Source organism: Vicia villosa, linkage group LG4 (genome assembly GCF_029867415.1).
Source record: "Vicia villosa cultivar HV-30 ecotype Madison, WI linkage group LG4, Vvil1.0, whole genome shotgun sequence".
NCBI classification, from domain to species: domain Eukaryota; kingdom Viridiplantae; phylum Streptophyta; class Magnoliopsida; order Fabales; family Fabaceae; genus Vicia; species Vicia villosa.
Window position 1 is genome coordinate 144,735,465 of NC_081183.1, and position 26,809 is coordinate 144,762,273.

Below are 26,809 nucleotides of genomic sequence, written 5' to 3' on the forward strand. Positions count from 1 at the left end.
ATTTTAAATCGTAATTGGACTTCATGTTGACTTTTATTTTTTTATTTTTTAAATACTCATTGTTACAAACAAGATATTACAATTAATTATTCACTCTTTAAAATCATAATTATTTTAAAATATTACAATAAATTAAGGTAAATTCTTTGATACCCATGAGTTTTAGTTGGGTATCAATATTTTTAATGTAAATTGGTTTATATTTTATTTTTTAAATAAAATAAAACAAAATTCATTTGATTGGTTAAAGATAATGTACCAATCTAAATGCAAAGGTTCCGAAGTGTTCACCGAAAATTAAACTTTATTAACAACTCAAAAGTTAAAACCATGCCACCTCACTATGCCAAAACAACTCATTTATTTCTCTAACAAGTTTCCTAAATTAAAATAAAAAATATTTTTTATTTTAATCCAGCTAATTTGTTTGTTATTATGTCGTGTAATTAACATCTTTAACCTCACCATTCGGATAAACATAACCTTTTAAATTTCTATTTATATAAAGACAGATAATAACAACAATAATTTAGGTAAAAAAAAACAATTTATTCTTTATAAATAAAATTTTCTTAATATTTATAAATTTTTTTATTACAATAAAAGAAACCTAATATGAGTAAAAAAGATGCACTAGGTGCGGAGTGTTGACCTGATTTAAGACCGAACGTCACATGTGGGACCCACTACATTCACTCTTGTTTCTCTACTTTTTCTCTTCACTCGTTTCTATATAACCTTAAACTTTTGTCTCATTTTCAACACAACACTCTGCATGAAACAATAACAAAAACAAAAACAAAAAAAACAATCATTGTCTCATCAATAATCAGACAACGTTTAAGATTCTTTGACATTTTTCATCAAAATCAAATCTTGTTTTTGTTTGTTTGATCGAAGATGGCTGAAGGGGGTCATCAATTAGCTGACAAGACAGAGTTTACGGAATGTTGGCGAAGAACAACGGAGTCACCTTATATCATGCGACTTGCTTTGTCTGCTGGTTTAGGTGGTCTTCTTTTTGGTTATGACACAGGTTAGTATTTGAATTTATAAACCGATTCGTGAAAATTTTAAGAGATTCTTTTTTTTTTTTTGCATCGTTGCATGTTGTGATGATTGGTGGATTTGTTTACGTGTAGGTGTGATTTCTGGGGCTTTGTTGTATATTCGTGATGATTTTGAACAAGTTGATAAGCAAACATGGTTACAGGTGATGTTTTTTTTGTTTACTGCAATGGTTTTTGTTGAGTGGGACCCGATTTTTGGGGGTTATATTATATGAACCATGCAAAAGTCCAGAGATGAGATGAGATCGGAAAGTTTTGTTTTGTTTTGATATTATCTATAGGATATAAAATATATTGTATGATCTGGATCTAACGGGTGAGATTTGTCAATGTTTTCAACTATTTTAGTTTTGGAGTAGAGAAAATTGATTTTGTTTTTTAAGTTGTTCTGATTTGGTGATGTTATTTGAAGATTTTGCTTTTTGAAAATTGATTTTAGTCTACCAAAAGGCTATTACTGAATGTATCTGAACATAAATCATTTTACGTTCAATTTATATAATTTGTACCGAAAATTAAATCATTTAAAATCAGTTTGCATGTTTGTAGAACTACGCACAGAAATTTGTGGGATCTTATGCATTTCAAGGGAATTGAATCGTGTGTGTTTGTTTCGGAATGACAATTTTTTTTTTGGATAAATTAATTACGTAAAATTGATTATGGCTGAAACACGATTTGTGTCGTGCTTCTGCCTGAATCTTTGATTTCTCTATTGCGAAAAATCATAGTTGAAGTGCTAGGGACGCGAGCGTTATTAGTGCACCAGGTTACGAAACATATGTTAATAGTGATTTCGGATTCTATTAGCTGCTGGGAATCTAAATCGGATTTCAAGATGGTTGTTGACATGATTGTTTTGTTATGCAGGAAACGATTGTTAGTACGGCTGTAGCAGGAGCCATAATTGGTGCTGCATTTGGAGGATACATGAATGACAAGATGGGGAGGAAGAAAACTATCTTAATGGCTGATATAGTGTTCATGTTAGGTGCAATAGTTATGGCTATTGCTCCTGCTCCTTGGGTTATCATCGTTGGAAGAATTTTAGTTGGTTTAGGAGTTGGTGTTGCATCCATGACTTCTCCTCTATATATCTCCGAAGCTTCCCCTGCTAAGATTCGAGGAGCAATGGTATCCACCAATGGTTTACTTATAACGGGGGGTCAATTTCTCTCGTACCTCATCAATTTGGCGTTTACCAAGGTATGTTCTATATCGGATTGAAAGTTATTTAGTTATTGAAGTTCATTCATAACATAACAATTTGATTTGTTTTAGGCCCCAGGAACCTGGCGTTGGATGCTTGGAGTGGCAGCGCTTCCCGCTCTGCTGCAGTTTGTATTGATGTTGTCCCTCCCTGAGTCACCTAGATGGCTCTACAGACAGGTAATCTTAATTATTATCATGGCCATTGTTGTCAATCTCGGATCGCGGAAAATAGTAATTTGATCATATTCTGCTACACACGGTGCAATAACGTCGCTATTTGACAACATTTTGAACTAAATAGCAACACTGATCATGTCATGTAAATTTTTCTCAGCCAATGCCAATGAAGAATTGCGTTAAATGTGACAAAAAATTTGCTTCAATGTGATTGTTGTCCAATGAAATGGGTTATGATTTGATGTCAGTATTATGCTTAATTACAACGAATCTCTTAAATTATTGTTTATTTTCCTCCAGGGAAAGGAAGAGGAAACAAAGGTTATTCTGTCGAAAATCTTACGCCCTGATGAAGTTGAAGACGAGATGAAAGCCATGCATGATTCCATTGAATCTGAGAAGGCGGAAGAAGGCTTAATTGGTCATAGTCTTGGACAAAAACTAAAGAGTGTTTGGTCTAACGACGTCGTTCGAAGAGGGCTCTATGCAGGTATCACAGTCCAAGTTGTTCAGCAATTCGTCGGTATCAACACAGTCATGTATTACAGCCCAACCATAGTTCAGTTTGCTGGAATCGCCTCCAACTCCACCGCGCTTGCACTTTCATTGGTTACTTCTGGTCTTAATGCCGTTGGAACTATATTGAGCATGATTTTAATTGATAGATTCGGAAGGAGAAAGTTGATGTTAATCTCCTTGATTGGCATCTTTGCTTCACTTGTAGTATTAAGTGTTACATTCAACCAAGCAGCTCACCATGCGCCTGCAATCGATAAACTGGATTCCCTTAGCTTTAGCGGGAACTCTACATGCAAGGCTTACACATCGGCCCCAAATCCCTCGTCGTGGAACTGTATGCAATGTTTGCATGAAGAATGTGGCTTTTGTGCCAATAGCAAGAGTGAGGTAAGTTCTACTACATTCCCCGTACATTTGTTTGTTGGACTCCGAGGCTCACCAGAGTCAGAGCAGACCTTAAGATACATAGAGCGTTAATAATGTGATTACTTTGTGTCATACAGTTTCTTCCGGGAGCGTGCTTGGCAGGAGAAAAGATTGTGAAAGGCATGTGTGGCGCACAAAAGCGAGTATGGTTTTCACAGGGTTGTCCGAGCAAAATCGGTTTCCTCGCAGTTGTGATCCTCGGAGTCTACATCATAGCTTATGCGCCTGGAATCGGAACAGTGCCTTGGGTTCTAAACTCGGAGATTTATCCGTTGAGGTTCAGAGGACTAGGAGGAGGCATAGCAGCAGTTTTCAACTGGTGTGCTAATCTAATTGTGAGTCAATCCTTCTTAAGCATGATAAAGGCTCTAGGAACATCCGGAACATTCCTCCTCTTCGCCGGGTTCTCCTTGATCGGCTTTGTAGCGATTTATTCGTTAGTGCCGGAAACGAAAGGGCTTCAGTTTGAGGAGGTTGAGAAACTGCTTCAGAAAGGGTTTAGACCTTTCCCATTTAACAGCAAAAAAGAAGATGTCAAAGGGAAAGGGAAGGAGGAAATGAATGACTTGCCTTGATTGTTATAGAGTCTTTGTTTGAGATAAAAGAAAAGGCTATGTAGTCTTGTGCTGTTTTATGGCAAAACTAGTCAATAACATTGTGTAATTGTGTGTGGATTGACTGTGGAAATGCTATAATAAACATCAACTGTGTATAAATGATTTCCATTTTCATGAAAGTTGATTATTATGAGAATAAATGAGTTTAGTTTCTGTTCAAGTGTAGAAATTTTTTACAGTTTTGCTCTCACATTATTTAACGTGTATGAGAAGTTTTGTGCTTCTAAACTCTGAACGAGAATGCAACAACACCAACACATCATTGCATTATTCCATACATGTGCAAAATACTTTGGTTAGTGCTTATTTTAGTTAATAGCTAACCCAATTGTTTTATAATACAGTTTTTAAAATTATATGTTTGGTCGCATTAGAATTCTCACGAGACTATTGCGTCTTTGTTTCTTTAAATATTGGGTTAAATACACAATACTTCTGGGGCTTTTATTTTAATTTGGAAAATTCTTAAGTACCCATGATAAATAGTTGGGTACCGATACCTTAGTGTAAATTAATTAAAAATTTTAATGTATTTTAAAATAAAAATAATTTAGAATGTGACATGACAATGAATAACTTTATTTGATTGGATAAGGGTACCGGTATCCAATGTTTTAAAAACCGGACCTGACCGACCGGTCAGACCGGTTGAACCGGAAACCGAACAGGTAATCGGTCTGGTTCGATTGCTTGATCGGATATGTTATTGAACCAGTGTGAACTGGTCAAAACCGGTGTAAACCGGTAAAACCGGAAAAACCGGCGGTTTTCCAGAACCGGTGGTTTAAAAGCATTTTTAATTTTTTTTTATTTTAAAAACTTAAAATAACATTTTGATTATTTTAATGAAAAATTAAAATAAAATATAAAATGTAAAATATAAAATAAAAAATAAAAAAGTAAATAAAAATAAAGATTTTTCGGATACAGTTGATTTTGTTGCAGATGATTTTGATATTGAAGAAGGAGATACCAACATTGAAACAATTTTTTCTTCCTAAATATTAAAATTAGTAGACAATGAAGTTATTTTATTATAATTTATTCACTTAGATTATGTTGCGATTAAATTTTGTTTGCAAATATACTTTGTAATTTTGTACTATTTTGTTATGTGTGATTCCTATGTTTAAAATTTGAATTTAAATTATGAACTTGTGAATTTATTTATGATATGATCTTTTTAAAAAACTTAAGTGCCAGTTATATATTGTAGACTGAATCATCATGTTCGACATGTTTTATACCTATACAGTTTTGTTATAACGACCGGTCTATTCAACCGAGTTATTCGGTTTAATCTGGTTTAGTCATGCGGTTCGACCAGTGACCCAGTGGTTCGACCAATAAACCAGTGACCCAGTATCCTCACCGGTTTAATGTCCGGTCCGATTTTTAAAACACTGCCAGTACCTAACTAAACTCAAGGGTACCGGAGTGTTCACCTTTTAATTTTTAAATCCATGTGGACTTTTTTTTAATGTTTTAATTAATTTTTTTAAAACTTTTTAAAATATATAATATACTTATTTTTACATTTCTCCTAAGTTATTTTAATTAATATTTTTTATGAAAAATTAATTATCATTAAAATATTATTTTGGACTTAATATATCACAATTTTTTCAGTCAAATGTTAGGCAATTCAATATTTTGAGTTTTAATAACTTCTGTGTGAAAGAATTTTATAAACACTTCCTTTTCTTTTTAAATTTTCGATGCAGGACTTCTTTACAAGCATTTTTCATTCCAGTTTGCAGTTTACCAACCTGCTTGTCTTGCAAATATATTTTCTGAGGTGTTGTCATGCAAATATATTTTCCAACTTGTTGTTGTTATCTGTTTTCCCATGACCTGATACGAGCATTGGACATTTTGAATGTGGTGAAACTAAATGAGAGAAGATCACATTATATGTGTCGCTTGTGAAAATCACTTTATGGTCTTAAGCAAGTGTCTCGTGCCTGGTACCAGCGCTTTGCTGACTTTTTCGCCTCCATTGGATTTCAATACAACACCTCTAATCACTTCATTTTATTTTTTTAGGCGAAATCCACCATCTCGGCCAAAGTTGTAATTATGTGTAAATTCAATTATACTTTCACACCATCTTTTAACCTATTGAAAAAAATTCCCTTAAAATAATATGGTTCTCCACATCTAAAGAGGGTCGACATACCGTTCAAATCTACCAGAAAACTCATCGAATAGAGTAGTTCATAAAGACTTTGATTTATTAACAGTTAAAAACATTTAATCAACCAGCCTTAAAATGGCGATTGGATTCATAATTTCCACCATTGATATCAATTGTGTTTTTTTCTTCCATAGCTATCATGGCATCCATAACATTGTTCTCGCTAGTTACACCCAAGGTTCTATGCGATTAGTCCACCTAAAAGTCACTTAACCCTCGATGATGAAAACCATAAGTTTCCTTCAATTTTCATCAGGGTTACGGAGATTCGGTCAAAATATAGAGATATTGTGGCATAGATTGTAATTTTTAATGGTGAGACTATAGAAAATTTTGAACAGCTCGTCAATTTAGCACTGTGATTCATATTTCTCATTTTTCATCAGATTGTACATCTCCTAAATTTATTCTCTGGTTGCAACAAATTCTTCATGTCGTTTCTAAAGATTCCAATCTTAGTTCTACTTTCCATGCATGCGGGCCATGAACTAGTGCCGAGAACTCTTGTCTCTTAGATACCAATGGAAGTTTCATGAAGCACGAACACCTCTAAGAGTAGGCGTGTCGCGGTGTCCGACACGCGTCGGTGTCCGACATTTGTATGAGACCCGTACGACACGTGTCAAAAAGTCAGACAAATGTCGGAAAAGTCAGAGATGTGTCACTTAAAAAAATAGATTTTTTCATTATTTCGACACTCTTTAAATCGGTGTCGGACACTCGTATTACACTCAAAGAACACTTGTAAAACAATTCAGACAAGTTTTTCCAAAAATAATAGTTTTCAACATACCTTACACATCTTTTGAACATGTATTGAAACAATATTATCAATGAAAAATTAAAGATATTAATTTTTATTAGAATATTTTAAACTCTTTAATTAATAGATAGATAAATGAAGCTTAAATACTATCCTATATGTAGCGGTGTCAGTGTCTTCTGTTTTTGATATTATTGGCGTCGGAGTGTCTGTATCGTGTCGTGTCGTGTCGCAGTGTCCGTGTCAAAGTCCGTGCTTCATAGATTTCAGAATAGTATGTAAGATTTTGAAAAAGGAAAATAATATATCATTGCAATTACAGTAAAGCTAACTCCCTGCAGCAACAATTACAAAGTACAACAACACTTCTAATTGTTACTCCTTCCGTTTTAAGGAAAAAAATTGTTTCAAAATAAATGTTATTTTCACTTTTCAATGAAGCAATAATTACTATTTTTACAATTGTATCATTTAATTATTAGTCTGTACATTATTTCAACATATTAATAGTGTTAATTTAGTAAAAGTGTTATGTCTTATGACACAATTATTGTATTTTTTAATTCGTGTACAAAAATTTTAAACGACACTTATTTTAAAACGGAGAGAGTAATTCCAAACACATTTAACGTAATAAATAATAAATCCAGTACCTAATCTCTTTCTAAAGAACTAATAACAAACTAAATAAGAGAATTTTTCATTCTTTTTTCTACTTAAATATATTACATATAATTACATAATTTGGTCTAATTTACTGAGTTAGAGACATGCGCCAAATATATACATTAATTTATTGAGTTTGAGACACGCTGGCTGTCATTTTTACTTACTTGCAGTATCTCTGACTAGGCATGGTAACGGGGCATATCGGAGACAATTTTTACCTCTTCAAACTCAAATTTAAATCTCCGATCAATCTTCATTCCCCGCCTCAAATCCAAACGGGGATGGAAAATAAAAACTCAAATATATCCCAATCGGATTCGATTATCTCCGCCTCGCCACCATCCATATAGTAAAATCAATTATTCTAATAAAAAAAATATTTTTTCAAATATCAAATTACATTATAAGGTGAATTCTAAAGTGAGGGTTCAATTAAATCCATCACCGGTGAAACATTAAAAAGACACCGTTAGATCTAATTGATGGGTTAGATTAATTTTTAAAATATAAAAAATAATTATATCTTTCCACACACAATTTCACTCTCTCTTCTTCATTTATCCCTCCAACTTATCTACAAAATATATGCTTTCCCTTAATAATCAAAGAAATATGATAAAAATTGAAAAATCAATTTTTATGTGAATAGCTATGATGTCTCAGCTAGGGTTTGTGAAAACTCCGGCGGAGGTTGGCAAAACTCCTGCGGAGGTTGATATGCAAGAGAGAAGCACTAAAAAAGCCAAGGATAACATTGAAGATAATGGTATAAATGTGGGAGGTAGTAGAAGTGGTCCGAATGTTTCCTTTCGTGACATTATCACGGGGCAAGGAGGGTTGGAGGTTGCATATGCTTTTGAGCTTGATATAGGTGGGGAAGGCATTATGGAGGATGCTAATGGAGATATAACTATTGAAGAGGAGGTCATCGGAGGCTATGAATGTCCAAAATTTATCTTTTCGGTTGAAGAGGATGAGAGGATGCAAAGACCTTGGAGGAGGGGTGTGATTGTGAAGTTGCTAGGAAAGAGAATAGGGTATAAGGTGCTGGAGAATAGGCTTAATCAAATGTGGGTGAGAAAAGGAGTTATTAGTATTATTGATTTGAGCAATGATTATTACCTTGTTGCCTTCTCCCATGAAGATGATAAAAAGGCAGCTATGGCCAATGGGCCTTGGTTCATCTATGACCATTACCTTACAGTGAAGGACTGGAAACCTAATTTTCAGCCTGAGTGCGACACGATAGATAAAGTAGCTATTTGGGTGCGTATTGCTGGCTTGCCAATTGAGTATTACAGTCCCAAAGCTTTAACAAGGTTTGGAAATCGCATTGGTAGAACTATCAAGATTGATAGAACAACTACTAAACAGGAAAGAGGGAAATATACAAGGATTTGTGTTGCAGTTAATTTGGAAAAACCATTACTGGGGATGTTTCAAATTGATGGCAGTAACTACAAGATAGAGTATGAAGGCCTTCATCTTCTTTGTCTGAGTTGTGGTCGATATGGGCATTATAAGGAAGGGTGCCCTATGAAGAGAGATGGGAAGGATAGTGAGGAGGATAGAAGTATGCTAAATGGCAGTAAGGAGAAGATTCAGGTAGGGGGAAGCAGGGGTTTGATTGGAGAAGAATTAGAAACAGCTGGTCCTTGGAAGGTGGTGCAAAAACAACGTAAAGGAAAAAAAGTGGTGGAGGGAAAGAGAAACACGGCGCCGGTGAGAATTAATGCCAAAAGCGATAAAGGTGGATCGCGGTTTTTTGCTTTAGGAAACATGGAACAGGAGTTAAATAGCATTAATGGAGGTATTGATGAGGTGGAAAGTAATGATAGGGATAATATGGCAGTTTCAGATACTTTTGGTGGACAAAGGATACATACTGGAGCCAGTGGTGGAAGGAAATGTGAGAGATTGTGGACATGAGGAGAATGAGTATTATGAAGAGGAGATTGTGTGTGAAACTTTGTGACTGGAGTTGGTGTCTTCTTCTTACTTTTTATTGTTTTATGATGAGTACAAACAATAAAATTCTGGTGTGGAATTGCAGAGGTGCAGCTAGTAAAATGTTTTATCGCTATTGTAATATTTATGTTAGTAAGCATAAACCTTCTATGCTTATTGTAGTTGAAACCAGATGTAACCCTTTCTTGCTTAGTAAAACTTTCATGAAGGTATGAAGAGATATACCACCGTACCACTGATGATATAAAAAGAGATGATTCATCGACGTACCACTGACGATGAAAGAGAATACACCAACGTTCCACTGAAGGTGAGCTACCAACTCAATAGTTGAAGGTAGGAGAAAATTGAATTACCGCCTCAATAGTTGACGATGAGCTACTGAGATAATAAGCTGCCGCTAAGAATAGGGATTAACTTCTTCTTTAATCAAGGACATGGCTTGAGAAAAGGAACTGGATGCAAACTGTCACTTCTGATGAAGGGACTTACCATTTGCTGAGCTTCTTCCATTTGGATGCAAACTGTCACTTACACTGAAGAGACTTACCATTTGCTGAGCTTCTTCCACTTGGAATCAAGAAGTTCATAAAGTATGAGAGATTATCACTTGATTGGAAGATAAGATTAATATGTGCAGACATACAAACTTGCTCAAATAAAGAGGCTTGCATTTGTTGTCAACAAAATATGCTAAGGACAGAACCTGCCCCTTGCTTTCAAGTACAAATTCCAACGAAGTGCAATGACAACACTACCGGGAAATAAGCCTTTCAATATCTGATAAGAACATCAATCACAAATGAATTTTTCATTGTTGAGGAAAGCATAATCCTTAAGAGGTGCAAAATAAATGCCTCCTCAATCTAGGTTTCCCAGCCTAGAGAGGTTCAAAATAGTATTGCAAGAGACCAAAGTTCAACTCCAAGAACAAACTGGATAGAAACGGTGAAACAAAGCTTTGCCCCTTGAGGAATAAACTCAATTGGGGATTAATTCCTTCCTGACAAATGAGCCGAGGAGGAACACAGAAGCAAAATTCTTCCACGAGGAACAAACTCAGTGGGGATTATCAATCTCTGCAAGGAATTTACAGATCGTCTTCTTCTTATCAAAAAGATTGGACAACACATCAAGCTCTATTATGGGGAATCAGAGAAAATTTCTTTGGAGAAAATCTCCATTCCGAACTTGCAGAGGAAATAAGAAGTTAACATCAAAGCAAACAAGTTAACATGCGGGGGATTTTAGTTCAAAACTCAACACAAGGTGAGAAAGAAAACCCAACAGTCAATTGTTGTCTCAAAACTTCTTGGTAGAGAGTGACATATTCTGGATTGATTATGGCAACGACCTTTGTACTTCAAGCTATGAGGTGATAAAGGTAACTTTTGATTCACAACTTGCCCCAGACTACATGGTTTATGAGGAATCTGCCTCAAAAGTTTCATAAAAATCCTTGGCATAATAAAGACTTGGAATAATCTGCCCCAGATCAACAGATTCTTGGAGAGATTTATCGAATCTCGACGTAACTTCCCCAGATTGACTAAACTTGGCACATTCTTTTGCTCGACAAAGTCTTCGAGCTTTGCCCCATGATGGTAATCAAACTTGCAAAAGCATTATACTGGGAAAACAACATGCCCCTGGCAATGTTTTAGTTTTCTACTGATGATCAGATGTAAACTTCCTGGATGTCAAACAAATGTTTACAAGCAGAAAAATGTTTATTTTGAGAATGATAATGAAAATGCAACAATTATGTAAGTCTTGAAGTTTTATTAAAAAGATGTCACAAAACCTTGTGAATGAATCACTGGTTAAGGAAAGACATTGATTTTTGTATGCATATGATACCAACACAAGTTTTCAGCATAACCGATAGGAGTCAGGAACGCTTTCCTGTTTAAGTATGCTTTCGAAATAAACCCTGCTTCAATTAGGACTTTTGAGGGTTGTAACGTGGCCTGGTTCACGGTTTTCAGAAAAAAGATTTTTAGGCTCAAAGTTTATTTAGCCCACCCCAACTTCGTGATGTTCTCCAGTCCTATGTTCAGTTAGTTCAACATGAGTATTCATCTCTCAAAAGGATTTTGTGCCATTAAGGACCTAATGAAGCTTTCTTGGAGTAGCAGTCACCCTTTTGTCTTCATTTTTGTATTCACACAGATTTGTTCACTGTTGAGGACTTTTGCTTTGTAGTCCTTTCTTTTCACTTTTCACTCTTTTCTCTTCTTTTTTTTTTATTTCCCTAACTTTTGCCTAGACTGATTCTTTTGAATTGGTCGTCCAGCGGGATGCTCTAACTTTTGCCTAAGTCACTTGTTTTCAAGTTTTTGACTTAGCGAGCTTTTTTCTTCTTTCTTTTTTCTTTCTTTTTTATTCTTTTGATTTGAACAAATCGTGTGACATTGACTTTGTCTTGACTTGTTGAGAGGGTTGTGACTGCCTCATTCTTGGCTGATGAAGGATAACCATTGTGGTTTCACATTTCCATGCCTTTTGATACGCGGGGAATAACCATTGTGGTTTCCCATGATCCAACCATTGATGTGGATATGACATGCTTGACCTTTGGATGCACAATCCTTTTTTTGAAATATGAACACTCGGTCAAATTAACTGAACACTACCCTGCCCCAGGTTAAAAATTAGGGTTTTTCGTTTAGAAAAGAAACTCCTACTTCAAGGCTCAAAAGGGGTTAACAAGGGATTATCTTCCTTATATCTCCGGTGTTTGGGAATTTGAAACAATGCCTGTACATCATCAGCAGGGTTTTATTCAAGAGCATACAATCAGAAATTTTGCGTTTTCAGATCATCATCCTCCTTCCAATCTTTGCATAAGCAAGAGTTTGGCAAAAGTAATTGGTATCATAATGCATAAAAACAAATAAACATGAGTGAAACGAATGGATTACTTCAAGACAAACATTATCATTGCATTAGCATTAACATTCAAAAATAAACAAGTTTCTACATGCAAACAATGCATTGAAAAACAAGAAATATGACAAATGGAAATCAATAAGAATACTAAAAACTGAGAAAACTCTCTCCATCTGGGTTTGTGCTGAAGGAAACATCTTTCAAACTTCAGGCTACCATCAATAGTGATTCAATCATGCTTTGGCAAAGAATTGGCTTGAACATCATAACCAACATCTTGGAAAGTCAAAATACCAGCATGGATTAATCTTTGAACTTCATTTTTTAGAGGCCAACAATTCTCTAAGTCATGTCCAGGAGCATTCTAATGAAAAGCACAAGTGACATCAGCTTTGTACCACCAAGGGAGTTTCTCGGGAACAGGAGGCGGTGACCTTATCTGAACCAAATTCTTACAAATCAAAGCAGGGTATAATTCTGTGTAAGTCATGGGGATAGGACCAAAATTCCCCTTTTGAGGTTGATTTTGCTCGTTCGGTGGAGGAGCTCGTTGACGAGTACTCTGCTGATAATCTGGAATTGCATGAACTGAATTGGATACAGGAATGACATAGTGAACATGCTGATGTTGATGATGATTGTTTCCTCCCCTGATTCTCTTCTTTGAAAAGTCATTACCAAACTTCTTCACACTACCAACTGAGTTACCTTCTTCAAGCAAACACTCCTTTCGGACATCATTTTCTAGAAGCGCATTCATATCCACCTCTCCACGGGAGTCAGTAGGTGTATGGACTACTATCCCCTTAGGAAAGGATGAGTTCAGAGTTTCAAGAAAGACCTTTGCCATCCTTTCTTCCTTCATAGAAGGATTGACTTGGGCAGCAACTAAAGCCTCAACCAGAGCAGTCAAATGCTCCATACCAGCCTTCAAAGTAACCACCTCTTCACGGAGCTCAAGAATCTCTTGTTTGATGCTTCCCATTTCTTCTTAGCAAGAGTGTTGTACTGATGATACCAGGAGAAAGGAAATAAGGCTCTGGAGAATTTCTTTAGAAAGCAGGACCAAATGTAGAATGATGCATGCAATGCAGTAATTTGTTTTTTTTTATTTTATTTTAATTTTTGAGTTTCAAGGAACTTAAGATATTAACTTGTAAACACTCAAACATTGGACTAAAGCTTTGATTAAGTTATCATCAAAATCAATCATCCATTTTGGTGGATTAGAATTTTCACCCCATCAACACCCAAGATCCATTGAGTTTGATGAAACTTATGATGTTTACAAGGAAATACCTCTAAGTTCCTTGAAAATCAAAAGAAAAAGAGTTTTCATGGATGCATGAATGCATGGTTTATGCATCAACCACAACCAAGAGCATGCAAGGTCACACAAAAAACACACAATCCAGGTTCAAAGGTTCAACGTCACGAGCATGGAGCCATGGGTCCAACCATCCCAAAAGGTATGATCTAGGGAATTTTGTACATGCCGAACGGGTTCTACAAAGGTTCCCAGAGTTTTCAATCTTCTATCAGATACTACCGGCACGCACAATTGCTCATGGGCGCCAATAATATGCCTAAAAAGACCTCGTCTGAGCGTAGTATCACATGACAACAAGCTCAAATTGATACTTGATCTTGTTTCTACACTACATCCTAAAAAGGCTTAGATGGGTTAAAAGGTTCTAGGCCATTCAGCTTCTACGGACACTCACTATTGAAAGTAATAGCGTTCTTTCGATGGTTCGTAACAACATCTACCACCTTCCATGAGGCCTCCACTGATTGGGGTTCCACCATATGACGCTCATGGTAAGGATTGCTCCTGACATGCGACTATTGGTCTTACCACCTCCTATCTCAAGTTACTCACCAAAGTTCGGGTTAGAACTTTATCTCATCACAGAGGAACCATCGAGCACCAAAAAGAAAAAAAAGAAGATAAACAAACAAAGCACACAACAGTATATACAGGTAAAACACACAGATAAACAAAAATAGGCTTAACACACTTAAAACTGGATCCCCAGTGAAGTCGCCATTTTTCTGTAGCGGGGAAAATCTGAGATCGAAGCCATTGGAATTGACTCGACTCAATATTTCAGTAAAAGTCGCCACCGCGCTTTATTATTTCCAAAGGAAAAGGGAAAATAACGAATAAAACCCAAAGTTTGTTTTTAAAACAAAAAGAAGAGATCTTAGGTACGGGTGTTGTTTATATGAGGGGAAGGTTTAAAGCACCCCTCATATCTGTGGTACTCCACAGGAACCTTTTTGAAAATCTGTGTCGTGTGCGCTAAAAAAAGGGTTTGTTTTATTTTTAAAATAAGCTCGGCAAGACGTTAAGCCTTGTGCCTACATACCTCCTCGGTGCAATGGAGAAGTCAGAGCTAATGTAGTTCCACTTTAGGGAAAAACGTTTTAAAAACGAATAAACACTTTATCGTCGTCGGAGAGAAATACTCAGCCATTGATCTTGAGCATGAGAACAAACGAGTTCTTTGCATCGCAAATGAAAGAAGGGCTCCAACTCGGATAAAATCAACGAGTATGCCACTAGCTCTCTCACGCGGAAAAGATCTCATTATATCAATCAATTTCAAGATCGTGGGATATAACCACTCGTTTCGACAATTAATAGTGTCTAAACTTTTGAAGAAAAAGAGGAAAAGGCCACTAAGGGCAAAAGATATTTTTAAAGAAAACATTTTGAAAATGATTGCAAACATAAGAAGGTTTTTGAAAAAGGGAGAAGATTTTGAAAATTTAAGAATGGGAGGAGATGAAGAGGCTATCCTATTGCGTAAAATAAAAGCTAAGGAAAGAAACGGTCTAACCGAAATAAGAAGCCAACACTTAACATTATGAGTCAAGGTAGATTTCCCATCCTTTGGACTTATCAATACCAAACCAACACATTACCACTTGGGGATCCAGATGAACTTATTGTCTTTAGCACCACTTTGCATTAAGCATATTAAAATTCTGACGAAAATCGGGCAGAGTAACGGCTGTTTTCGGGTAAAATCCTTATATCAATGCCTTGGAATTAATCATCAAAGGCTTTCAAGGAAGTACCTGCACATACAAACAAACAACAATCCAATGCCAGACAGACAGAATAACAGCAGAGTAACAACATAATAAGGGTCTAGAGGTCCTAAGTCCATAAGTCTGAATCTCCAAAATGCTAAGGATAGTAACCAATAGTCCAAAAGAGAGCCTTATGTGTTTTTTAGATTTTCGTTATTTATTAGTGTTTTAGCATAAAAGTAAAGTATGGTCCAAGTGGACAAAAGAAAAATAGCGGAAGCATAAACATAGCGTCCAAATGGACAAAGAGAAAATAGCGGAATGTAAATATGATGAAATGATAAAATAAAGCGATAAAGCGAGAAATATAAAGAGCGGTATAATAAATTGCAGAAATTAAAGTCAATTGTTAGATGTTAAAGATAACCATCTTGAAACTTGTCAAGTATGTTATCAAAGTTAGTAATGAAGATCGATGGTGAGTGAAGGATGTTCTCGGATTTAAAGTCAATGGAAACTTATCAGAAGCTTGATAAAATAATAGCGACTACACGATAAATTTCCATAAGTCTTAAATCAACCGCATACAATTCTCTTCCATATTTGATCTTTTTTATTCGGGACACGAAATATTGCGCTATGTTAAGCAGATCGCCAAGTGATTTATGTAGAAATCACCCTACAACGAGGCCGGTCAAAACTTTATGTGCTAATGCATGCGAGAAGAACGATATGTAGATCGCTTTCTGAAAGCAATACCGCACGAAAAGAAAAATGGTGAGTGGTCTAGTCTTTACCAAGAATCCATAAGAATTCTCACGGTATTAAGACTTTCATCGATCAAAATAAAAAGAGATAAAAGATGGAACCACATCAAAGGCTCCTTTCATCCATAATTTCAATCACTTAATATTGCGGATTTGGATTCTCATCCTATCGACGCCCTAAGTCCATTGAAATTAGAGAGAAATTAGGCCTCTAACTTGTGATTCAAAGAAAATATCAAAAGAATGGAGTAGAAGATGAGTTAGAACCAAAAACAAGTCAAAAACAAGCATTCTGCCCAGATGTAAATCGATTTGCACAGAGTGTAAATCGATTTGCATAACTCTGTTTTCAAATCTGCGCAGTTTTTCAGTTGTGTAAATCGATTTGCACCAGATGTAAATCGATTTGCACAACACAGTTTTCAAAAAAACAGCAAATCAAGAGAAGAAAACTTGTTTAAACATAAAACCAAACACCTTGTGATCTTGGATCAATTTGTGCACGAAAATGTATCAAGTAAGCAAGCAAAACTCAGCAATGTAGCACCAAAGGTGCATCAAGCATAAACAACAATGGATCACATCTTGGATTCTGGAAAGGATCTAGAATTTTACCAAATCTTTCACAAAACTTTGAATCTTCTTCAAGAACACACAACCACAAGCCTTGATCTCTCACAATTGATGAAGAAAAAGTAGTGTTTATGTTGAGGTTTAGCTCTAAATTAGTGAGGTTCAAGATGTGACTCACTAATTTGTGTGGAAGAAAAAGAGCTTTGAGTGAGGGGTTTGGAAGAGGTGAGGAGAGAAAGAGAAAGAGTTTTCTTGGCTATCAAAGCTTGAAAAGTGAGGAGGGGAATGCCTCAATTTATAGCACTTAGGCTTGTGAAATTTTGTGGCTTGGAGTTAGGATTGGAAAATAGAATTAGGCTTGGGAAAAGGATTTGGAGCCAAAAATGAAATCCAATGGTCTTGATGCAATCACATGAGGGTTTATGATTAAATGATGTAGATAATCAAATGTAAGAACTAAGTCATGCTTCCCATGCTTGCAAATGATGTCAACACTTCAAAAAGCTGAAATTTTCCTTCATTTTTCCAAATCCGCACTGGTGCAATCGATTTACACTTTATGCAAATCTATTTACATTGCTGAAAAAGGCAAAATCTGGGGCAAAAACAGTTATGCAAATCGATTGCTGTCTTATGCAAATCGATTTGCACTGATGGCAGAAGCAAATCTGGTGCAGAAACAGTTGTGTAAATCGATTTACACCTTATGCAAATCGATTTGCATAGTGAAAATGTTGAAAAATGCTCCTTTTGATGGATGTTTTGACTTGGTACCTACAAAACACAAACACACCAAAGCACAAGGCAATATTTTTGGTATTTTGGTTAGTAAAACAATATATACAAGACTAAAACATGGGTGCTTGATGATTCCCTTGCAGATGAATTGAGCATAACATCACAAGTAGAGTTCTAAGTTAAAACTTCTTTATTGATGATTGGTATGCAAATGATGTGTGATCGTAGGGTCAAAAATTGGGGTATGACAAGTGCGAGTTGCAATCTTTGTGGTCACTATAAGGAGGATACCCTCCATGCTTTGAGGGATTGTAAGGCGGTGAAAGAAGTTTGGAATTCTCTCATTCTTGGAAGCTTGCGAAGTGCCTTTTATAGTGTTGATCTTCATAAGTGGATTAATATAAATTGTGATAAGAGGGTGGTTCGTGTGTTACAAGTGGAGGATAATTGGTGTCATTTTTGGGCTACTACTTGTCATGCTATTTGGGAGTGGAGAAATAGACAAATCCATGATGAGCATTTTGTGAGACCTTTTTTCATGCAGGAAAATATTGTCCACATGATTCGTGATTATAAAGCAGCTCCGCGTACCCATAAAATTATGCAATTGAACAAAGTGGAGAAGATGCTCAAATGGGAGAGTCCTATAGGTGATTTTGTTAAAGTCAATATTGATGGTGCTCATACCTTTCAAGGTAGTGCTGGGTGTGGTGGTTTAATTAGAGATGCGGATGGAGCTTGGTGTGGGGGTTTTGCTAAAGGTGTGGGTAGTAGTAGTCCATTAAGAGCGGAGCTATGGGGTATCTTGGAAGTTATTAAGCTAGCAAGGGAGCTTGGATACAACAAGGTGATGATTGAATCAGATTCAAAGGAAGCAGTTGATCTTTGCAATGCTATTAATTATGGAAAGAAGGTTAGTTGCAGCATTTTGAGGCATATTAATTCAAAGATGGAGGAGATGGAGATGGTGAAGATTTCGCACGTTTTTAGGGAAGTTAATGGCTGTGCTCATCAATTGGCCTTGCATAGGAAAGTTCTGGGTTGTGATTTTAAGGTTTTTCTTGAGATGCCTTATTGGTTAAGTGAATTCTTCAATAGAGATCAAAGGGGTGTGTGGTACCCTAGGGTTGTCTGCGTTTAGTTTTTCGTTTTCTTGGGCTTAGGCCCTCCTTTGTACCAAAAAAAAAAAGAAATATGATAAAAATAATGTTTGCAAACTTAATTGGAAAAGGACATTGATTGACGATTGGTTGATGATGTTAATCATGTATCATCATGTTAATATATGTCTAGAATCTGCTATATGAAAGAGCTGCAAATTGGAAACACGTGATTCATTAAAAAAATGTATCGCAAACACGTCTTCTTACTTTGCAGATGGGAAGAGAAATTGATAGAAAATTTGTAGAGTCACTGTAAGTATTTATAGAAATTAAAAATTACTGTAGAAGTTATTGATATATCTATCACTCTCTATCTTCTTTATGTTAAATGTTTAGTTTTTCAATAAAGATCTCCGAATTTTGTTAAGTTGGAGAGAACCAATTAAAAAAATATAAAAAATAGAATTGTTCTCTCAAGAATCGGTTTTAGATGAGTTGGAGAGATAAATGGAGAAGAGATAAAGTGAAATTGTGTGTGGAAAGAAACGATTATTTTCTAAATTTTAAAAATCAATCTAATCCGTCAATAAAATCTAACAATATTTTTTTTTTCCTCCGATGGAGGAATTAATTGAACTCTCACCTTAGAATTCACCACATTATAAATAATAAAATAAAACTATCTCAAAAAATTTCATACATACATTTCAAATATTTTAAATAATAAATACAAATCAAATTATCAAAATATTAGTCACATATTTAATAATAAAAATTATGAAATATAAATAATAATATAGATAATAAAATAAACGGGGTGGATCCAGAGTGGATATTAGTATCTCCATTATCTGACCCATTTCCGTATTTTATAATCAAGGAAAACTCAAACCCGGACTCAAAACCAGTTAAAACGGATTTTCTCCATTAATTTTGAAGTAGGTTCGGATGGATACCCGCGAATATGAATTTTATTACCATGCCTATATCTGACAACTGCTATAATTGTTAGTAATATTTGAGTGTTCTTTATGCCTTACTTTACCAATCATTGTCTTTTGTTAATGGAAAACTTCCAAACACTTATTTCTTGTTAGTCGAAAGTTTCCAAATTCTTAACCATTGTTGATAAATTGCCTATCATGTTCACATTTTAACTTATCCTATCTTGGTTGTGCATAAATATTAAGCTTACTCTGAATTGGTAATTTTGGGACTATCTTAGTGCTTATCGTAAGTAAACTATAATGAGTTGCAGTTGCACCTTGAAGCTGAAGTTAAAGAGTTGCAGTTGCACCTTGAAGCTGAAGTTAAATTTTGGTACCTTTTGTTTGTTGTAATTAATTTTCCAACATGGTTATGGGATTGACATAAATTTTATATTAATTATGCAGAGCAAGGTGGCGTGGCTAAAGTAGGGGAATTTAATTTATATACTTTTGTTACTGTTTACGAGTTTAAATGTCCCCTATTGTATTTGTGGCTTTTGAGTAATTTTGCTCTATATCTGTCCAACCTTAATCTTGTATTTTGCACCCCTTTATCATTTCTATATTGGTGTTAAATATTTTTAAAAAGTAATTTATTGAGATAAAATTGTCTTCTTTTGTCTTCTAGATCTGTATATATTCTGTTCATATGTTATTACTTGGATAAAATCAATAATTACTTCTCAAATGCAAAGAATATTATATTACTCAATTGGACAAATAGTAGTGTGAAAGCAACATCGAGTAAAAATTCTGCAAAAAATTTAAGAGGTAAAAGCATAATGAAGAAGACGTGAGAAATCAACATCCTTTAAGTTATTGAATGTCCTAAGATGCTTCATATACTTTGCTTTAACAAAGGCCACTGCTGTCTCACCAAACAGATTAGCCTTTTGATGATGCAAGCAATCAAACTATAATAGCATAAAAATAAATAAATAAAAAACTAAACACACTTTAAAAAAAAAAAAGGAAAGAGGAGACCACCGACACCTGGTTTATTCAAAACTTGGGATATGAAAGTGCAACCATCCAAACAAACGGCAGGACAAAACACACCTGCTCTGCCAGCTAACTGGTGATTATTATAAGCGACAAGAAGATTTGAAAAGGGCAAAAATATATTGATCATCAAGATGTTGAGATATTAAAATGATACAATGTGTGGTGAATTTAAAATCAAGGTCAAGGTGGGGTTCTGATTTGCCATACTGATGTAACTCAAACCTTCATTTGGTAGCATGCAAGCGGGTGAACCGCTTCTCAAGGACAAACATGGGTAGGGACCTACAGGCAACAGCATCATCATCCCATTCATATGAAACACCATAAACACATCACAATAATCAGACCAGACACTAAGATACGTGCAATATCTGATCTTTTAGTAGCTGGAAAAATGGAATAGCTAAATCTTTTGAGAATATTAATATTAGAAAAGTTTTCGAAAGATTCTTGTCTATTTTGGAATTCTGACAATTTCCACTTGTATGGAAAAAGTTTAAATATCACAATCAACTTCTTCCCTACAGGAACTCTGGAGGCAATTTATACAAAAATATCAGACAGTATATCAGATAAGGAATCTGGGGATGAAAAATATGTGTACTTTTGCTGAGCAACATTGATTTGTCAAAAACAGCACACTTTCAGTACAAACAGGCAGATGAAACTGACTTACTACTGGCTTGCAGTTATGCATGCAATCATCAGATTAATACACAAAACCCAGTCTCCAATTTTAACCAAAAGGAGCTACGGATACAGACATAGTCCAAATAGTAGTGTAGTACAAAGCTACAAACTCTTGACTTTCACAACAAGTAGGAAGATAAAACATACAATGATAAAATCGGAAACCCTTTTGCCAAAACTAGGGTCATCATCTACACTAAGGAAATTTAAAAACCTAATCAACCCAAAACTCAGACGACCATGCCTGTGTTTGGTACTGGGTTGGCTAAACATGCACCATGCATGCAGTTGAAGCATTACTTATCTTCAAAGCTATCACGCAGTGACACCACGCCGTGGATTCGGTGAAATCGATCCAAACCTATGCCATGTAACTCCAGGAAACACAACAAATTGAAACAAGGGAAAGCAAAATGCCAAACCTAGCTATATTCATGCATCTAAAGGTCAGTCTATAGTCTTTTAGATTGCTAACTTCTTCTAACTTCAATAAACATTCTTCCAAGAATGTTTGCCACACTGTACAAACCAGACAGACCACTATATACACAATAATCAATTACATTGTATAATTACCTTCCTAACTAATAACCCAAATACGCAATTACTTCTCTAAGAAGTTGAAGTTGATGCTTCTTGTCTTGATTCTCTCAAATATCGAAGGAGTGTCTCAGCCTGCACAACAAAACAGAGGAATTAATGAATTAATAGGAAACAAAAATGAAGATACAGGTCTGTTCTTCTACAAAAATCGCCAAAGCAATGATAGAAAATAAATTAACAACAAGTACCATTGAAAATTAATTTCATCACAAGCATAACAATTCCTAAAGAAAGAATCAAGGATTAATAACTTTTTCAACTTCTCATTCAGCAATGTCAATCAGAATACTTTATTCATTGGCTCAAAATTGTTTTAGAAATTAGTCTTGATAATAATATGATCCCAAAAATTGCTACTTCCAGGAACCTTATATGAGCACACAAACTAACATTCAAACATTGGTTAATAATAGAAAAACCTTTTCTTGCCAAGGTTTAATACAGCTATGCACATAAGAGGAAAAACAGAACAGAGTCAAAAGATTTCAACATTAGAATAAAAGGTCAAATGCACAAAGTCAAGATATCTGAATAACAGGGTCATCATATTAATAAATAAATATGTATATGAAGACAATTTAATTCTAAAGTATGACGCAAAGTACAGAGATTGAAATCTACCTTATGCTTAGCTCGAGGAGTTCCATTCTGGGAAAGAGCTACAAGGGGAGGAATTCCACCCTCTCTAACAAGTAACCCTCTGTTTGTAACATTGTCAGCACAAAGCTGAAGAAGAGTTAAAACAGCAAATTCTTTTCCTTTCACAGACCCGTCTTCAATGGCTTCCACAAGTGCCGCTATTCCACCTTCTTCCACAATCGCTTCCTTCCCTTCTTCAATCCCCGCTAAGCTATTCAACACCACCATTGCTTTCTCCATCATCCCATTCCCTTGCTCAGCCACCAGCTCCACAAGCGGCTTCACCACACCAGCACTCACTGCTCTCTCTTTGTTCTGTTTAACAGAACAAAGCTTGTACAGTGTCGTCAGAGCGTCTTTCTTCCCTCTGTTTGAACCATTCAGTAGAAGCGAAACCAACGGCGGAATCGCACCAGAAGCCCCGATTGAGCTCTTATTCTCTTCCACCAAAGCTAAACTCAAAAGCGCACAAGCCGCGTTCTGCTTCGAAGTTTCTGTCCCTGTTTTCAACACATAAATCAACGATTTCACAGCTCCTGCATTGAATATTACCTTCTTGTTATCCTCGTGAAGCGACAGATTCAAAAGCGCGGTCACAGCATGCTCTTGCGTCCATGGATCAGTACATCTCAGCAGAGGAACCAGAAACGGCACCGCACCGGACTCACCAATCAGAACTCTGTTATCAGCCCTATTTTTAGCAAGCAACCTCAGCTTCGCCGCCGCCGAACGTTTCACAGCCACCGACGACGACTGTAAACCATCAACACAAAGCTTCACCGTCGGCTGAAGATCCTCCGGCGAAATACTCTCAATAATCTCCGTCGAGAAATTCTCCCTCTGCAAAAACCCCATGCAAGGCTCCACCTCAACCTCCTCCTCACCACCGCCTCCACTATCACTCTTCAAATTACACTCCGGCGACGGCAGAGTCGCCAACCGCTGCAGCTCACCGGAAATATCACTACTACAAGCAGAATACTCACTGAAAGCCTGTGAAAGATCAAGAAGGTCCTGTTCAGTCGTAGACGACCTCCCGGATTTAATATTCCGGGAAGCAAGCTCACCGAGACGGAGGTCGACGACAGAATCGGTTAAATTCTCCGATACACACGTTGATCTCTCGGTAAACGTGCAACTACTGTTATCTTCATCAAAGATACTAGATCTTCTGGTTCGCATCGATCTTCCAATATTCCGCTGCGATTTCGAGGAAACAGATGAATGATTATGATACTGATAGATTCTCGGTAAAGGAAAACGATTCGAATTCGAACGAGATTCTTCAAGAGAAACCATTGTTAAAGCTTCGAGGTTCACGAATTTGGGATTAGGATTTAGGGTTTGTATTCTGAATTTCAAAGTTTTATTTCATAGTGTGAGTGAAGAGGAAGAAGAAGAAAAGAAGAAGAAGAAGAAGAATAACTGAATTTAATGTATTATTATTTTAATTTATGTGATTTATGTGAATTGAAATTAAATAAAAGGCTGGTTTTTGCTGTGAGGATTGGCGTTGATATAATCACTTGGCGTTTAGATTTGTAGAGGTGACAACCGGTGGAGATAAGGTGGGACCGGGTTTTGGAGACAGAATCGACGGTCAGAGATTTTGATTGAGGTGATGGTACTATCGTCGACGTCAGTTAAAACGTCGTCGTATTCTTGAAGTTTGTTTGTTTATTTACGGTGTGCGAGAAATGTTGAAATGTCTTGGTTTGTGTTGTTTTGTTTTGTTACTGCGCCAGTGTGGTTTTTTGTGGGGACGTAGCATAGGAAGATTCTGGTGTAAAGGAGCTGTAGGGAGAGACTCTGTTACAGTTGTCAAGAGTGAAGGGTGAGTAAATGGCACGTGTGGGGGTCATTAATGTGTATTAACCGTGTGTTTGTTTGTTTTTTATGTGGAAAACAAGTGAGTTGTATTGTTACTTAATTCAAACCAAGCATAAGGAATGTTTTGTTGGTGATTTTAGTATCATCAATGCATTTTGGTAGTAATGTGATTTACTATAGGCCAATGCAATTATGCGTTAAGTTTGAAACGAGTTAGGGTAGTGCGGAGTGCACGTTCGTCGAACCAAACGCGTAATTGAATATGAATAATAGAAACGGGCATAACGTTTCGTTTGAATAGTTGCACCCGTTTCCAACGGACATAACGATTTGTTTGAATAGTTGCACCCGTTCCCAACGGACATAACGATTCGTTTGAAAAGTTGCACCCGTTCCAACAGACATAACTGTTTCCGAAGAGGTGTGTCTGTTTGCTTCTATTATTGGTCTCCTATATAAGGAGTCTTTTGGTCTCGATTTGGAATACGAAATTACATATTTCCTCTCTACATTCTGATCTGTTCTCTATTGTCAGAAACAGATTGTTCTTCAAGAATTATCCCCGCAAAGATTTCGTGAACCCAGACAAGAATAGGGTCGAAATACTTTGTTCGGAAAGTGAACAAACACGATTCTTGAAGATATCCAGGATTATCATACCAAATATCCAACAAACGAACAAAGTAATATTTTGATAATCATGGCTGGAGGAGGAAGCACCGTCAAGGAGATGACTAAAAGTTTCGGAAAATTGAACCAGTTTCATGGACAATAATCGACATCACAAATCCGGGTACGTTTTATTATTTTCATATAAATTAGAATATTGTGAAAATGATAATATGAAGATTCAAATGTGAAATTTAATTTAACAGTACATATGAGGGCAAAATTATCGATATCATGCTTTTTCAAATTTTAATTTATGATAAATTGATACAATATGATTCTGAATTAAAGATAGATAAAATACATTATTGTTACAGTTGTGGCACTGTATTGTAATATAAAGAAGAAGTTATCTTTACTGTATCGTAGTATACCCATATGTGCACATACCATAATAATATGCATAACTATATGTGTGAGAATAACACATTTTTATTGGTCTAATAATGATTTTCTATTTTGAATTCATAATAATATACATTTATATGTATATTATAGATTGTATCTAATATTTATACTTCTACTGTATATACACATGATTACGTGTATATTGAAAGACCTATGAAATTCGACTTTATGATTAATTATTAAAGTGGTCAAATTTATTAAAGTTTGTGATTTCAAACTTTGAAATTGAGTCTTCATTTGTCATATAACATGTTTATGTTCAATGAGACCTATTATTATAAGGGTTATAAAGATCATTTAAAGATGGTTCATGACTTCTATGAATTTGGAGTCTTATTAAATCCCCTTATATAATTTTGAGAACCTTATTGCGGAGGATAAAGAATTCGAGATTCTCACAAGTTAAAAACCTTGTGAGGAAGGTTCTCCAAGGATTGTTGAAAACACAAATCAAAAGTTCGTCAACGATTGCTATGCATTAAATATATTTTGGATATATATTTAAAAGGAAGTATCATAGTGATGATACACTAAACATCTACAAGAATTGATTAGTAACCAAAGGCTTCAGACAAAAAGAAGGGATTGGTTATTTCGATACCTATGCTCCAGTTGCCCGTATCACTACTATTAGATTGTTGATTGCCTTGGCGGCTATTCATAATCTAGTGATTCATCAAATGGATGTCAAAACAGCATTTCTGAATGGTGATTTGGAAGAAGAAGTGTACATGAAGCAACCTGAAGGTTTTGTAATGCCTGGTAATGAGCATAAAGTGTGTAAGCTAGTTAAGTCGTTGTATGGGCTGAAACAAGCTCCGAAGCAGTGGCATCAAAAGTTTGATGAGGTTGTTTTGTCTAATGGTTTCATTCTAAACCAAGCTGACAAATGTGTATATAGCAAATTTGATACATCCGGTAAAGGAGTTTTCATTTGTCTATATGTTGATGACATGTTCATCTTTGGCACCAACCAAAATCAAAATGATAAAACAAAGAATTTCTTGTCGTCAAAGTTCTCCATAAAAGATATGGGAGAAGCGGACGTTATTCTTGGTATTAAGATTAAACGGGAGAATAAGGGGATTATAATTATGAAATCTCATTACATTGAGAAAATACTCAAGAAATTCAATTATGAAAATTGTTCTCCAGTAAGTACTCCCATGGATCCAGGAGAAAAGATTATGCCAAATACAGGTAAACCTGTGGATCAACTCGAATACTCAAGAGCTATAGGCTC

General features: G+C 35.7%; 2 protein-coding genes across 2 annotated transcripts; one reads left to right on the forward strand and one right to left on the reverse strand.

Annotated features, from left to right (window-relative positions):
- Positions 1-762: 762 nt before the first annotated feature.
- LOC131599854 (inositol transporter 4-like) lies at positions 763-4,181 on the forward strand. The gene is made up of 6 exons (XM_058872106.1): positions 763-1,036; positions 1,143-1,213; positions 1,941-2,276; positions 2,352-2,459; positions 2,760-3,365; positions 3,482-4,181. The coding sequence occupies exons 1-6, from the start codon at positions 901-903 to the stop codon at positions 3,977-3,979; spliced, it is 1,755 nt and encodes a 584-aa protein (XP_058728089.1). The 5' UTR covers positions 763-900; the 3' UTR covers positions 3,980-4,181.
- Positions 4,182-20,516: 16,335 nt separating this feature from the next.
- LOC131595388 (U-box domain-containing protein 4-like) lies at positions 20,517-24,142 on the reverse strand. The gene is made up of 2 exons (XM_058867732.1): positions 22,642-24,142; positions 20,517-22,092 (listed from the first exon to the last, which is right to left on the reverse strand). The coding sequence occupies exons 1-2, from the start codon at positions 23,956-23,958 to the stop codon at positions 22,030-22,032; spliced, it is 1,380 nt and encodes a 459-aa protein (XP_058723715.1). The 5' UTR covers positions 23,959-24,142; the 3' UTR covers positions 20,517-22,029.
- Positions 24,143-26,809: the final 2,667 nt, after the last annotated feature.

Coding starts and splice junctions, on each gene's coding strand:
- LOC131599854 (XM_058872106.1), top strand. CDS start 901: ATGGCTGAAGGGGGTCATCAATTAGCTGACAAGACAGAGTTTACGGAA. Junction 1,214..1,940: donor ATAAGCAAACATGGTTACAG/GTGATGTTTTTT, acceptor TTTGTTATGCAG/GAAACGATTGTTAGTACGGC. Junction 3,366..3,481: donor GTGCCAATAGCAAGAGTGAG/GTAAGTTCTACT, acceptor TGTGTCATACAG/TTTCTTCCGGGAGCGTGCTT.
- LOC131595388 (XM_058867732.1), bottom strand. CDS start 23,958: ATGGTTTCTCTTGAAGAATCTCGTTCGAATTCGAATCGTTTTCCTTTA. Junction 22,093..22,641: donor CTCCTCGAGCTAAGCATAAG/GTAGATTTCAAT, acceptor TTTGTTGTGCAG/GCTGAGACACTCCTTCGATA.